This window comes from Lepidochelys kempii, chromosome 5 (genome assembly GCF_965140265.1).
Source record: "Lepidochelys kempii isolate rLepKem1 chromosome 5, rLepKem1.hap2, whole genome shotgun sequence".
In the NCBI taxonomy this organism is placed as follows: Eukaryota; Metazoa; Chordata; order Testudines; family Cheloniidae; genus Lepidochelys; species Lepidochelys kempii.
The window spans coordinates 92,552,388-92,566,418 of NC_133260.1; the positions used below are offsets into that span (position 1 = coordinate 92,552,388).

Here is a 14,031-nt window from a genome sequence, read left to right on the forward strand (position 1 = left end):
ATAGTCTTTTCCTAATATCACTTATAGTGCAAATATGCCTGTGGGTTCAGCTTCTAAAGGGTCAGCACAGGTTGGATGTGTGCCACGTGGAGTGGAATGGAAAGTATCTCATGCTTTTAAAAAAAACAAAAAACACTTAGCAGGGGAGCTTCACTGGCTTTTTGCACACATTGAATGTGTGCATAGAGGAACAGTCCTTAACTCTGTAGTATGCAAGTCTTATCCTGTTCATCCTCTTCAGTCTATCTCATCTGCAAAGGGATGTTTATGCAAATAATGGCACTTCCATCTGGATAAAAACTTTAAAAAAAAAAAAAATTACAAAAAAAACCCATCCACCTAGTTGTCCATTGTTAGATGACTGGATGTCTAGCAGAAGTCAGTTTTGGACAGTAAGTGAAGGAAGACAACATGGTCATTTAAAAGATTTCTGTTTTTCAAAGAAGATCCTAATTGTCATATTAAACGGTTAATTATAAATGTACTGAATATATAAGTTGCACTAAATCACCTTTTTTTTGGGGGGAGGGGGAGATGGAGAGGGGAGCAGCTTTATTTACTGTCTTTAGTATTTGCAGCTAAAATTGAACATTTGCCTCATAGATGATGCTGAATAATCCCTTATTTGCTGGAAATCCTCAGCTTCAGGAACAAATGAGACAACAACTCCCAACTTTCCTTCAACAAGTGAGTAAAAGAGAGGCTAACTGTTGTCAGCAAACATCTTGCGTGTAGTGTTAGCTGAATTGCAAACATATGGTCTTGCTTTGTTCTGGTTGAAAGCATAAAGGCCTGGTCTATGATTCTACTGCAAACACTAGCTTCACTTGGGAGTTGGGCTTTTAGTGATTTAAATACTTGCAAATACTAACCCAAACCCCTTTTCCTCCACCACTAACATGAACTCTTGGTTTGCCTTTCCCTCCCCGAAAGGTAGAGGCCTGATAGTGTGCCCTGAATGAGAAAGTCCACTATGTCAGTGTGGGCAGCCACAAACCGTGATGCATGTTGTTGGGAACTGCATGATGACTCAACTTCGTGGAGGTCTTGAACCTTCTTGATAAGAGCGCTGTGGCTTGGCCAGATTGCATACGTCAAATAAAATAACCTTAGTTTTATCTGGGTTGAACTTTAGCCATCTCACTCTCATCCATTTTTTCAGCCTCCACAGAGGCAGGGTCAGGTGTTCAAACCACTGACTGCGTAGGGTGAGATGGAGATGCAGAGCTAAAAGCACTGCAGCCCATACCTCTGCACTAATCCTCTAGGTGAGGGAAGGTGAGACGGAATCCCATGGCAATTGTTGTGACTGTGTCATTTGGGATAATGAGCAGTTGCATAGTACTACTCTGTGGGAGTGCTCGGCAAGGAAGAACACGCACAGCTGTGTGCAGCCCTACCACTCCTGGGAGAGATCCTCATCCATCAATATAGTTTCTGATCTATACTCATGTCTGTACCAGATTAACAGGAGTAAGGAAATCTAAGACATCTAGGTGCTCTGAATTGTCAGTCTTTTCTATTATAATAAAACTCAAACTGTTGGACACTAGATGATAGACAAGTTGTGCAAAGGCAAAGAGTGCATAGCGGCATACTTTGCAGAAGTTGGCACTGGGTCTTTCCTCAGAGACACTGACAAATTTCACCAGCTGTGGATCTAGCTCTTTCCCTCTGACCTTCCTCAACGTATCTAAAAGACGTATTGTGTGCATGAAGGGCCCACAATACTTCTCATATCTCACTGAGCATTACTGGCCTGAACTTAATCAGAGAAGGTTTAGAATTTTTCTCCAGATCCTGTTCTGCATATGTGGAAGCTAACAACTTGGCCTGATCCATGTAAGGGTCCTAGAGCCCAGACTCCAGCCTGAGCCCAAACATCTACACGGCAATTTTATAGCCCCACAGCCCGAGCCCAATGAGCCTGAGTCAGCTGCCTTGGCTGTTTTGGTGTAGTGTAGACATAGCCTAAGGGAAAAACTGGAGAACAGGGTGGTTAGGAGCCTAACATGGTAGGATTTTTATAATTTTTATCCTATACTAAAACACCCAATAAGAATGGTTGTTAGAGGAGCAGCCACTTCTGGTAGGGCCTTCTTGAAACACTTTGCTTTTGTTAGTCTTCAAGTGTGGACCTTGAAACTAGTCCCCTTTCCCTAAGAGGAAAGGAGTGCCACAATCTCAAAACACAGAAGGAAATAGTTCTTGGCATGTCCTAATTTTCAGCCACTTCCCTTTGAGGCACAGTGTTTGTCAAAAATCTGGTAATGGTCCATTGTAACTTTGAAGACAAGATGATAAATAGCACAACCAAATACTAAGCCAGCCTCATTTTAGAATCCATTAGGTGATTCTCCAAATGGTAAATGAGAGTGCTGTCTTTGTTGTAACCCCCAAGAGTTTGAATCTTAGACAAATCTTGTCACTCAAAAGTCATTGCAAGATTTCACCTTTTGTTTATGTAGTTCTGATAAGAGATGGGCCGAAGCCATGAACTTCAGTTTCATATTTGAAACTTCGCAGTGTCTAGAGATTTTCAGATCTCAGGATTTGGCTTGTGCTTATCAATAGTTGTGAAAGCTACAGGTTCAGATGTTCCAGCAGGTGAAGAGGAACTTGATCCAGCCATCTTAAGTGTATACATCAGACTGTATGTATCATCTAGATAGCATTCGTGTACATAAGTAGGCTGATATGGCACTATAGATAATGCAGAGAGGGGGTATTGAGCATACACTTGCAAAGTCTAAACTTAATAGCAGTCCTGGTCTGAAGATCAGGTATGTCATATGATACATTTCACTGGACGACTAGTGAGAAACAGTGCTTCTGGAGTAGTTTGTCACAATGTAGGCCAATTGCACCTTTATCCTCCTCCCCTCTCCCCTACCCCCATCCCCTGGTGGTCCACCAAAGGCACTTCCTCTAGGCTCCCAACTCCTCAGCTGTCAACTCTCCTGGGCAGAGATCCACATCTCTCTCCCTCCTGTCCTGGGGTGTTACAGCTGCACAGCTCCCTAATTTACACTGTGATAATTTACACCTAGCAAGCCAGACTGCCTAAAGCCAGCATCTGTGCTTCTGCTTTTTCTCCAAAGGCTACGCCCAATATACTGCCTCTGTTATAAATGACCACACAGCTCCTTATAAGGAAGCACATTTATTCTTAAGGTAAAAGCGTTGCAGAAAAAATGTTTAAAAACAATAGAAGAACTGACATGCATGGTAAAAAGTTACCAGAGATTACTCCAACTTCAGGCTCTGATAGATGTCAGTCCTTCAAAACCCACATTTGGGTTTACAAGTTTATAGTTGTCTCAGAACTAAGATTGGGGAAGTCATCTTGTTTCTATACAGCTCAGGCCATTAGCCTTCAGGACCAGGTAATCAGAAGACAGCTACCCTCTCCTCAGGGTTTTTGCATCACCGGAAGTGAATAATTTGTGTTAACATTTCCCTAGGTAATTCACTTCACCCTTATTGTCCCAGAAAACCCATTCTTGTCTAGACTATACTGAGATTATGCCTTTGAACTTCCAGGTCTTACATCACATCCCCCAAGAGGTTACCTGAAATCCTAGCCCACAATAATATGTAAGCTTTGCATTTAGTACAGTAACATTTTTTTGAGGATACTGCCTTATCTGTCACGATTCCCCATACTTAAAAGGTCTTGGTAGAGCTGCAACTGCAAAAGAGGGAACCATCACAAGAAGCGTGCAGAGAGGTATTAGAATAAAAAGATGAGCAATAACAGGTGTTAAGGGAGTGGGTTCACTACAAGAAACAAACAGTGATGAAGATTAACTTGGTACATGTTTCAGTTATATAACAAGTTTTTCCTTTTCTTAGATGCAGAACCCGGACACACTGTCGGCAATGTCAAACCCTAGAGCAATGCAAGCTTTGCTACAAATTCAACAGGGCTTGCAGACACTAGCAACAGAAGCACCAGGGCTTATACCAGGGTAAGAGTTGGCCCAACGAACTTGTACATTTCTTCACTTATTTATTTTAAATCTCTTTGGTTTATTTGTCAGCTTTTTGTCTTGCTGCTTTAAATTTAGAAGCTTGTCCAGTTGCACAAGTTGTTCCACACAAACACTATTTACAGTTTACTAAATATCTTCATTTCAGGCATCTCCTACCTTTTTCCCCTTAAAAAATGTTAATATGCTAATGTTTATAATTAGGGCCCTACCAAATTCACAGCTGTGAAAAATGCGTCACAGACCATGAAATCTGGTCTTTTGTGTGCTTTTACCCTATACTATACAGATTTAACGGAGGAGACCAGCATTTCTCAAATTGGGGGTTCTGACAGAAAAGGGAGTCGGGGGGGGGGGGGGGTTTCAAGGTTATTTTGGGGGGAGGGGCGGGGGGCAGCATGGTATTGCCACCCTTACTTCTGCGCTGCCTTCAGAGCTGGGTGGCCGGAGAGTGGTGGCCGGAGAGCGGAGGCTAGTGGCTGGGCACCCAGCTCTGAAGGCAGCACCCCACCAGCAACAGGGCAGAAGTAAGGGTGGCAATACCCCATACCATGCCACCCTTACTTCTGTACTTCTGCTTTCAGAGCTGGGTGGCTGGAGAGTGGTGGCTGCTGACTGAGGGCCCGGCTCTGCATGCAGCAGTGCAAAAGTAAGGGTGGCAATACCATAGCATGCCATCATTACTTCTATGCTGCTGCTGGCAATGGCTCTGCCTTCAGAGCTGGGCTCCTGGCCAGCAGCTGCTGCTCTCCAGCTCTGAAGGCGGCAGCGCCGCCAGGAGCAGTGCAGAAGTAAGGGTAGCAGTACCACAACCCCTCCCCCACAATAGATTCATAGATATTAAGGTCAGAAGGGACCGTTCTGATCATCTAGTCTGACCTGCACAATGCAGGCCACAGAATTTCACCCACCCACTCCTGCAATAAACCTCTCACCTATGTCTGAGCTATTGAAGTCCTCAAATCATGGTTTAAAGACTTCCAAGGTGCAGAGAATCCTCCAGCAAGTGACCCGTGCCCCATGCTGCAGAGCAAGGTGAAAAACCCCCAGGGCCTCTTCCAATTTACCCTGGAGGAAAATTCCTTCCCGACCCCAAATATGGCAATCAGCTTAACCCTGAGCATGTGGGCAAGATTCACAAGCCAGATACCCAGGAAAGAATTCTCTGTAGTAACTCAGATCCCACCCCATCTAAATCCCACTACAGGCAGTTGGGCCTATTTACCATGAATAGTTAAAGATCAATTAATTGCCAAAATCATGTTATCCCATCAGACCATCTCCTCCATAACCTTATCGAGTTTTAATCTTGAAGCCAGATAGGTCTTTTGCCCCCATTGCTTCCCTTGGAGGCTATTCCAAAACTTCACTTCACTGTTAAAAACCGTCGTCTAATTTCAAGTCTAAACTTCCTGATGGCCAGTTTATATCCATTTGTTCTTTTGTCCACATTGGTATTGAGCTTAAATAATTCCTCTCTCTCTCTGGTATTTATCCCTCTGATATATTTATAGAGAGCAATCCTATCTCCCCTCAACCTTTTTTGGTTAGGCTAAGCAAGCTCCTTGAGTCTCCTTTTGTAAGACAAGTTTTCCATTCCTCGGATCATCTCTAGTAGCCCTTCTCCAGTTTGAATTCATCCTTTTTAAACATGGGAGACCAGACCTGCACGCAGTATTCCAGATGAGGTCTCACCAGTGCCTTGTATAACGGTACTAACACCTCCTTATCTCTACTGGAAATACCTCGTCTGATGCATCCCAAGACCGCATTAGCTTTTTTCACAGCCATATCATATTGGCAGCTCATAGTCATCCTATGATCAACCAATACTCCAAGGTCCTTCTCCTCCTCCGTTATTTCTGATTGATGCGTCCCCAGCTTAAAACTAAAATTCTTGTTGTTAATCCCTAAATGCATGACCTCACACTTCTCACTAAACCTTGTGACACCCTTTCTCTCCCCTCCCCCACAGCCCCCGGAAGTCCCCCACCACCACACACAACTCCTTTTTGGGTCAGGACCCCTACAATTACAACAGAGTAAAATTTCAGAGTTAAATACCTGAAATCATGAAATTTACGATTTTTAAAAATCTGTGATCATGAAATTGACCAAAATGGACCATGAACTTGGTAGGGTCCTATTTATAATGGATCTTACTGTGTTTGGATGCTTTACTTACATTAAATTCACATTCTCCATTCCCACTGATATCCACAGAATTCCAGTGTGACAGTTGGTGGGGGGAGGAGTAATAGTATGTGATGATCAACTTTAATACAAAAATGAATGTTAGCATTGCTGTTCCTCATCTCTGCAGATTTAATCCTGGTGTAGGGGGATTAGGAAGCACTGGCGGTCCAACAGGGACAACCATACCTAGCTCCATCTCCAGTGAAAATACAAGTCCAGCCTCAGGAGTTGCTGAATCTAGTCACCAACAATTTGTTCAGCAAATGTTGCAGGCACTTGCTGGTGCAAATGCTCAGGTAAGGTAGCAGATGGCTAAATCCTAGAACTTTAAGATGTATCTATTATTTGATTTATCAATGTAGGCTGAAAGGGACAGTTAGGGAGTACTTGAAAAAACACATGCTTAATGGATGGATGAGCAGACCAGGCTAGAAAACTGTTGTTTTCCCGATGTGAAAATAAATGCTGGAAAAATTGAAATTTTAATACTTCTGTCCTGGGGACCATTTGCCTTTGAGTTGTTCACGTGCACAGAGAAATGCGCAGATTCAGTGTCGATGTTGAGCCTTTCACTTATGCCTCTGCCCAGTCAGTTTTGTTTTTTTAAAGCTATTTCAATTCTGTGTAGGTGTCATTTGTCTTGTATCGATCTGAAAGACTGATATGGTGGTAGAAGTTTCTCACAATGTGCAAAATGTCCTTAGTAGTACAAAGAGCAAACTTAGACTGACAAAAGCTATAAAATTCTTAATTTGGGTACTGACTTTATTGCAAACTTGAGATGAACTAGATTTCAAAAAGCAAGTTGTTTCAGGTATGCAATAGCCCCTAAGATTTCTGCTAACTCTTGTTTGTACAGTAACATTTTATCTTAAAACTATTTGTCAGCCTAATTGCTATACAGACAAAGGACACTCACTATAGATAACATTCTGCGAAATGCACACAAACTAGACAAACTAAACAAAATGTTTTTGTTTAATCTGTTAAACTGAGAGTTCCAAGTAACAAATAGTAGGTAAAAATGTTGGCTAAGAGAATTTTTTGGTGTCCATTTAATATTCCCTTACTGCTTAGGTAATGTAGGGAGTTCAGAACAGCCATACCATCTGTGCTGTAATACTTGAACATGGGCTTAATAGCTGGAATCAAGCTAGAATGGAAGGCTTGATGATGAACAAAAAAAGCTTTTTGTATTTTTATAGGTTGTTCACTAACTCCTGTAACTGTTCACTCTTTTTAAAATCTAGTATTTGAAAAACAGTTTCCTCTTTGTTGCTTATCTGTCAAAACTGGAGTTAAAGAACTCTTTTGGAATGGCAACTTCTGGAAACAGCAAGAAGTGTAGTTTCTTTGGCTTTCTTGGTTTAAAATACCTATGTTAAACATATTGTCACTTACAACTAAAACGGTTTCAAAGAATGCTTCTAACCATCAGAAGTTTGTAAGGGCTCAATTCTGTACTATCGAAGCCAGTATTTCTGCCACTAATTGTGTGGGAGCGGGATCAGACCATAAAAGCACAGCTGTTCAGTTTCCCATTTGGAAGTTCTAAACTTTTATAAAACTTTTGCAACTTCAAATACTTCTTAACTTTTTTAAAGCCTTTAGAAATTATAAAAGGTAATATGCCAATAACGAGAATAACTTTACTTTGCCTCATCAGTTCAGTAACCAACAATGAGTTTATTAAAAATCTCCAAAGCATAGCATCATTGGATTTAACTCTTCATTTCATTTACAAGAACAATCTGTTAATGACATTTTGAAGGAACTATTTTGAGGAAATGATTCTCAATCAGATTATCTTGCTTTGCTCCCTTACATCACATCAAACATGCAGCACTTCCTGTAGTCACTTCAAAAACAATCAGTACAGGTACAGGTGTTCTTAAACCAGTCAGCAGACTATCCTTGGAGAAAGATGCTATTCAGTTGCAGTTGTTCAAGCATTTCAATTTTGCTGTCTGGTTTTGGAGACTAAAGGAAACTTTAGTTGCAGAAATATGCCAAGACAAAGTATGGAATAGAATCAAATGTATTTAATCTAGTACAGTTTGTACACAGTATTTGTATTAAGCCTGTGTCTATAGCTTGAAATAAATTGTCCTCTTTTTAGCAGTTACAAAATCCAGAAGTCAGATTTCAGCAACAACTGGAGCAGCTCAGTGCAATGGGCTTTTTGAACCGTGAAGCAAATTTACAAGCTCTAATAGCAACAGGAGGAGATATCAATGCAGCTATTGAAAGGCTACTGGGCTCCCAACCATCATAGCAACATTTCTTTAACTTGAAAAATGTAATTTATTTTTGATAACAGCTCTTAAATCTTTAAAATACTTGCTTTATTTCATTCTGACTCTTGAGATTGTCTTGTTATAACTACACCCAGTCTGATGCATTTTAAGGTGGAGTGCAGTAGTTTTCTTTGAACAGTGGGAATCAATGCTTTTTCATTCACAGTTGTTGCATGCATCAAACACTTCTCTTTGTTCAGCATTTGTTGTGATTTTGTTGAAACAGATATCTTTCACAATTGAATCAACAGGTTTTGTCAGACCTACAATTGTCCAATTTATTTACTACTTAAACATTAGCTTTGGGTAGTAATTTATGTAGAATACAAATTATTAAAAAGGAAACAAATTAAATGAAGCTATAATTTGTGGGTACCAATACTGCTTTTTGTGACTTCAGCATGTATTTTTTGCTAGCAAAATGCTGTAAGATTTATACCACTTGATTTATCTATCATTTTTGCTTTTATTTGTATAAAATATACACACAATATAAATGTTGGAAACAGCTCACATCTAGGAACTTAAACACTGCAATAGAATGAATCTATGTAACTAAAAAAATCCAGAACAAATAAAATTGACACATTTCTAGTGGAGAAACTTTGAGCATCTTTGGTGAACATCTCTCAGCAAAAGAGTTTAGGCAAGTTCATTTAAAATATGCTAGAATTATTGATCTAATTATCTCTAAGTCTACATCTAACTGTACAGAAAGCTGCATTGTAACATTGTCTCAGTATTCACAAGGATTGACTGTAAATTATCTTAATCTTTTTGCAGATTGAAGGAGCACTACTGTATGCTCTGAAACTGCTTCTAAAGCTTTTTGGCTTCTCTCATTGAGATTCTAACATGCATTATGATTTGTAATTGGAAGAATTACTTTCACTGACAGTGTCATGTGATATTCTAATTACTTTTAACCACCATGTAAAAATACTGTATATCTTTTGAGTTTTTATTGGTAGTTATTTCTCTTGTGCACAGGTAATAAATGAATTAAAAATTCTTTGAGCAATTTGTCTCAAGTGTTTTTGCACAATTGCTGATCCTTTAACTTTCAGAAAAATGAAACCTCTTGATGTTTGGCCATTAAGGGAGACTTTTGGAACACCATACAAATGTTTATCCTTTGACCGGGGTTAATAAACAATGTTTGGATTATAAAGGAGAGAGGGAAATCAAAAGTATGAGGACCACCCTTTGAAAGTAGGTAAAATGTAACACTTGATGAGATAAAGCATACTAGACTGTCTTTCTCCTGTTTAGCAAACTGGGTTTGGTTTGGATGATTCATCCCTTCTGGGGCCTGTTACGTCAAGTTTAAATGTTGAAGATTATTCACTTGTACTATTTATACTTTAATCTCAGCATTGTATTTTATCAAATCATGTAAACAATCACTTCCTTTGCTGTTGAGTATAAATGTGATTTACTTTAAAAGGTGATGGGAAACAGGTTAAACTTATCCTTCCATACATAAGTTAGATGAACGAAAAGAATTTTGAAATATAAACAACAAAAAGAGATCAGGTTCTCTGTATTTAAATCACTTACGTTGGTTATAAAACTGAAATCTTCAAACATCTGTTAGCGCAAATCTCAAGAGAATGTGCTGTTCTCATTTGCACCTTTCCTGGATGGTAAACATTTTAGCTGAATTTTGGCACTAATAAGTAAATTGCTGAATTACAGCTTAGGCACAGTGCTGGGAAAAGCTCAAGAAAACCTCTTTGCTCACATCATCTGCTCAATGTCAGTGGGAATAAAAAACCTAACAGTGTTAGGAACCATTAGGAAAGGGTGGATAATAAAACAATTATTATAAAGGCATGTTACACCTACACCTTGAATACTGCATGCAGTTCTGGTTGTCCTATCTCAAGGATACATTAGAATTGGAAAAGGTATAGAAAGAAGCAACAAAAATGATGAGGGGTATGCAACAGCTTCCATATGAGGAGAGAGTAAAAAGACTGGGACTGTTCCATTTTAGAAGATACACAACTACGGGGTTTTCTTCCCATACCTTAATCTGAATCTTTGGGAATCTTCAACTTGAATCTTTTACTCAATCTGTGGAAAAGGCATCTCTTCAGGTGCAATTCAGAGGGAGTTAGTGAAGATATAGCAAATTGCCTATATAACCACTCCACTTTGTCAGTTACTCTTAGCCAAGATTTTCACGTGACTAGTGATTCTGGACTTTCATTCCTTGATTTCAGTGGTCTTAAAAAAAAAAAAAGTAGGTACGTTCAGAGGACTTGAATGGAGAGTCGAGAGCTGTTAAAATATCTCTAGTCTATTGACAGTTAAAATTATTAAAGAGTAGGCGAGAGGAAAGTGAACTCTATTCCAAATTCACTGAAAGAAGTCTAAAGCGTTACATTCAAATTGTATGAGCTCTCCTTGGAGATAACTTAAAACCTATATATTTATGTGACGGCTCAAATATCAAACTTGGCCTAGCTTTCAAGGTACAGTCCTAGCAGTCTCTTGCTCATGAACAGTGCTGCAACACTTGACCATTTTGTACATGTGTTGGAAGGAACCTGGTTTTGCAAGAAAACATGTCAACTTCAAAGGTGCTAGAGTAGGCACAGTGAATAATGGCAAAAGCCTCAATCATGGGGGACTTAACCTGTCCCATGCCACTAGTAAGCTGAACCTATTGCTTCAAAGTTGCTAGTTCAAATTCAATCCAGGCTAGTAGTGTCTTCAAGTTATTATCGGCTGGCTGCTGACTTCGTATGTAAAGTGATCTGGCGAGCTCAGTCCAGTTTCTGGTGAACAGGTGCCCACACAATAAAACTACCCCCACACTTGGCTTTTTTGGAGAAGTCGAGCACTGAACATCATGGAGACTGGCCTGATTCCTTGCCCCTTGGAGACGCTCCCTGCAAGTCAAGGCTGCTTTATAATGAAAGCTTGCACTTTCAACTGCTACCTGTTGTGCAGACCAAGTCGTTAAGCCCAGATCCACAAAAGTATTTAGCCTCCTTAATTCCCAGGGATGTCAGATCCATATTTTGCTTAATAAAATGTTTACAAAGGAGATACTGTCTCTCATGTAACTCAGTACTTCTACCACTGTACAAACTAATCCTGGCCCAGTCTATTGAGGTGTATGCCTTTCTGTTACAGATGGGGAAACTGAGGTATAGACGTTCAGTCACAGAAAGTTAATGGCAGAGCAGGCATAAGAATCAGTAACTCCAGTTTCTCTCCATTAAGTGGGGCCAGGCTGAATGTCCAAAACTTCTTAATAAAGCTTAAAGGCAGACTGTCAGGTGCTGTAAATACTTCACAGGGAAGTCTGTTTGAATGCAAATATTCTCCTGACTTTAAAAAAGAACAAAAACTTTTTCGTTGTGATTTAGAATTTTCAATATATACTGCCGTTTTCACCCATACAAAATGACCTTACGTCAATGCTCCCTGACAATGTTATTAAATGAGCCTAATCCAACTTGTGACAGGAAATCTACACTATAACTAGGCTTGGTAGAATTTTTTAATAATTTTGATGGATAATAGCTAAGTTTTATTTTTAACTTTTTAATTTTGATTTAAATTTTAACAGTTGAGACACATAATGGGGTGGGTGTTTCAAGACAATTTAATGAGTAGTCATTGAGATATGAAAAGTTTAAAGCTTTGGAATCAATGTGATAAAATATACAAAGTAAACATCCTTCAATTAAATGCTTAAATTCTCAAGCAGCATTTTTCTGTAAATTTCAATGGAAATATTTTTCCTTTGGTTTGCACGTGTTTATAGAATTAAATCAATGTTTACCAGCATTTTTGGATAAAAACCAAATCCTTCCAATCCTACATAATGTGGGTTCATTTTAAAAACAAAATCAACAACTCTGAGTGAAAACAAATCAAGGATTGAATTTGTGCAGACAATCACAGAGATGGACCTATATTTAAATATCCTGGCTAATTCAGGCCCTAATCCAACAAGCAAATACATGTGTAGTCCTATAAACTCAATAGAACTAGTTCTGTAAGTAATGCAAGTGTTCCAGGAGTAGGGCTATAAGGTCTGACTTCTAAACTGAGGGAAGTATAAAGAGTAACTAAATGTTAATAGATGAAAGTAAATTCTTACTGATCTTTCAGTTCTAACAGTGTAAGGTGGTGTCTTATATTGGTAACTTGGTTTCAAATAAAAATCTTTTAATCTGACAGTCATTCCTTTAATAGAGGCAAGGGTGCTTTTGTGTAATGTATATATTACTTAGCATGGGTTTTCTCAAATTATACATCCAGGCTGCACTGATGGGCCTGAGATTCTTACCTTCTTTTAAAATGAAAAATTTCTTGTCAGGTTCCCTCATGCATTCCTCTAATCTTGGTGGGATCTCACATATGCTGGAGCGCTGCAGGGACTCCTTATAGCCGCTGTGATCTAGTCTGTAGCAGGGTGCAACTGGGATCTGAGCTCCTTCGCTTGTATAAGGGGGCATGATAGTGAAAAGTTTCAGAAACACTTAGAACATCAACATCATGCTTAGCCCTTAAGGCTGGGTCTGTCTTGGGGAAATCATGTTTTGAAAGAAATGTTTTCTGTTTGTATTATTTATAAACACAGATATGGATGAGTCGCTAATGAAAAAGTCCATTATGTGCTGCTATTCCATAGAGAGTTAAGGCTAGCTGTAGTCACCCATCAAATTTTCCAGACAAGGATAGTTGATGGTGAGTAAGGGGACCGGTCTTTGTGTGGTTCAAAAGAGGTAACCTAGCAGGGAACCCATGAACTAACTGCACCCCTTTTTGCTTCTGCAGATATAAACCCCCTTTCCTGCTCAGGTAACTGCCTCCATTATTAGCAGGGGCAGTAGCACCTGAAAACTAGCTTCTCTGGCTTCAGATGATAACAGCCTGAAGATGATGGGGGGAGACTGTGTCTTTCCCAGGAATCTTCTAGAGGAAAAAGAGTGGACCTGATCTCCTGAAATAAATGGAAAGCTGGTGGGTAGGAGGAATTTAGGGGGAAAGCACTCAAAGAAAGATGCCTTGGCACTGAGGTCCCTCCCATTCTTCCTTTCGAGTGTGACAGCTTGCTGCGTGTCTCACAATTCCTGCTTGTTGCTGCTCATTGCTATACTGGTGGGAGAGTAGCCTGCTGTCTGCTCTCCAGACCTGTTGCTCACCTTGTCTGTGGCAATGGGACAGACTCCTCCCTGCTCCTCTTGTTACGACAGACAGATGCTGCTGGCTCCCATTCCTGCTGCTGATGCTCCAAACGACCTAAGCATGTTTTTAAAGATCTGACTAAGACTGGTCCTTTACTGTGAACCTCACTTCTCTGAAGAGCGAGGCTGGTGGACACAGCAACCCTACAAGGTAATGTAAATTGTTTGAGGTCTGGGGTACAAACTAGATGTACTGGGAATTGCTGGCCATTGTGGAGGTTGGTATAATTAAGCCACTGAGGTATTTTGTTGTTCTTTAAGTATGTAGCTGGGAATATACATGACCTTCAGCTTGGAACAAATAGGACAAAACAGACCAAAGTACAGAGAGAG

At 39.9% G+C, this 14,031-nt stretch overlaps 1 protein-coding gene across 3 annotated transcripts in view; it reads left to right on the forward strand.

Moving 5' to 3' along the window:
* UBQLN1 (ubiquilin 1) overlaps positions 1–9,506 on the forward strand; it is a 34,895-nt gene extending 25,389 nt beyond the window's left edge. For 2 of the 3 annotated variants that reach the window (XM_073345068.1, XM_073345066.1), the window contains exons 8-11: positions 604–687; positions 3,856–3,971; positions 6,316–6,484; positions 8,308–9,506. In XM_073345068.1, coding sequence (XP_073201169.1) covers positions 604–687; positions 3,856–3,971; positions 6,316–6,484; positions 8,308–8,463 — 525 coding nt within the window. In that variant the 3' untranslated portion in view covers positions 8,464–9,506. The remainder of the gene's footprint in view (positions 1–603; positions 688–3,855; positions 3,972–6,315; positions 6,485–8,307) is intronic. The other variant, XM_073345067.1, reaches the window with a different exon arrangement.
* The last annotated feature ends 4,525 nt before the right edge of the window (positions 9,507–14,031 follow it).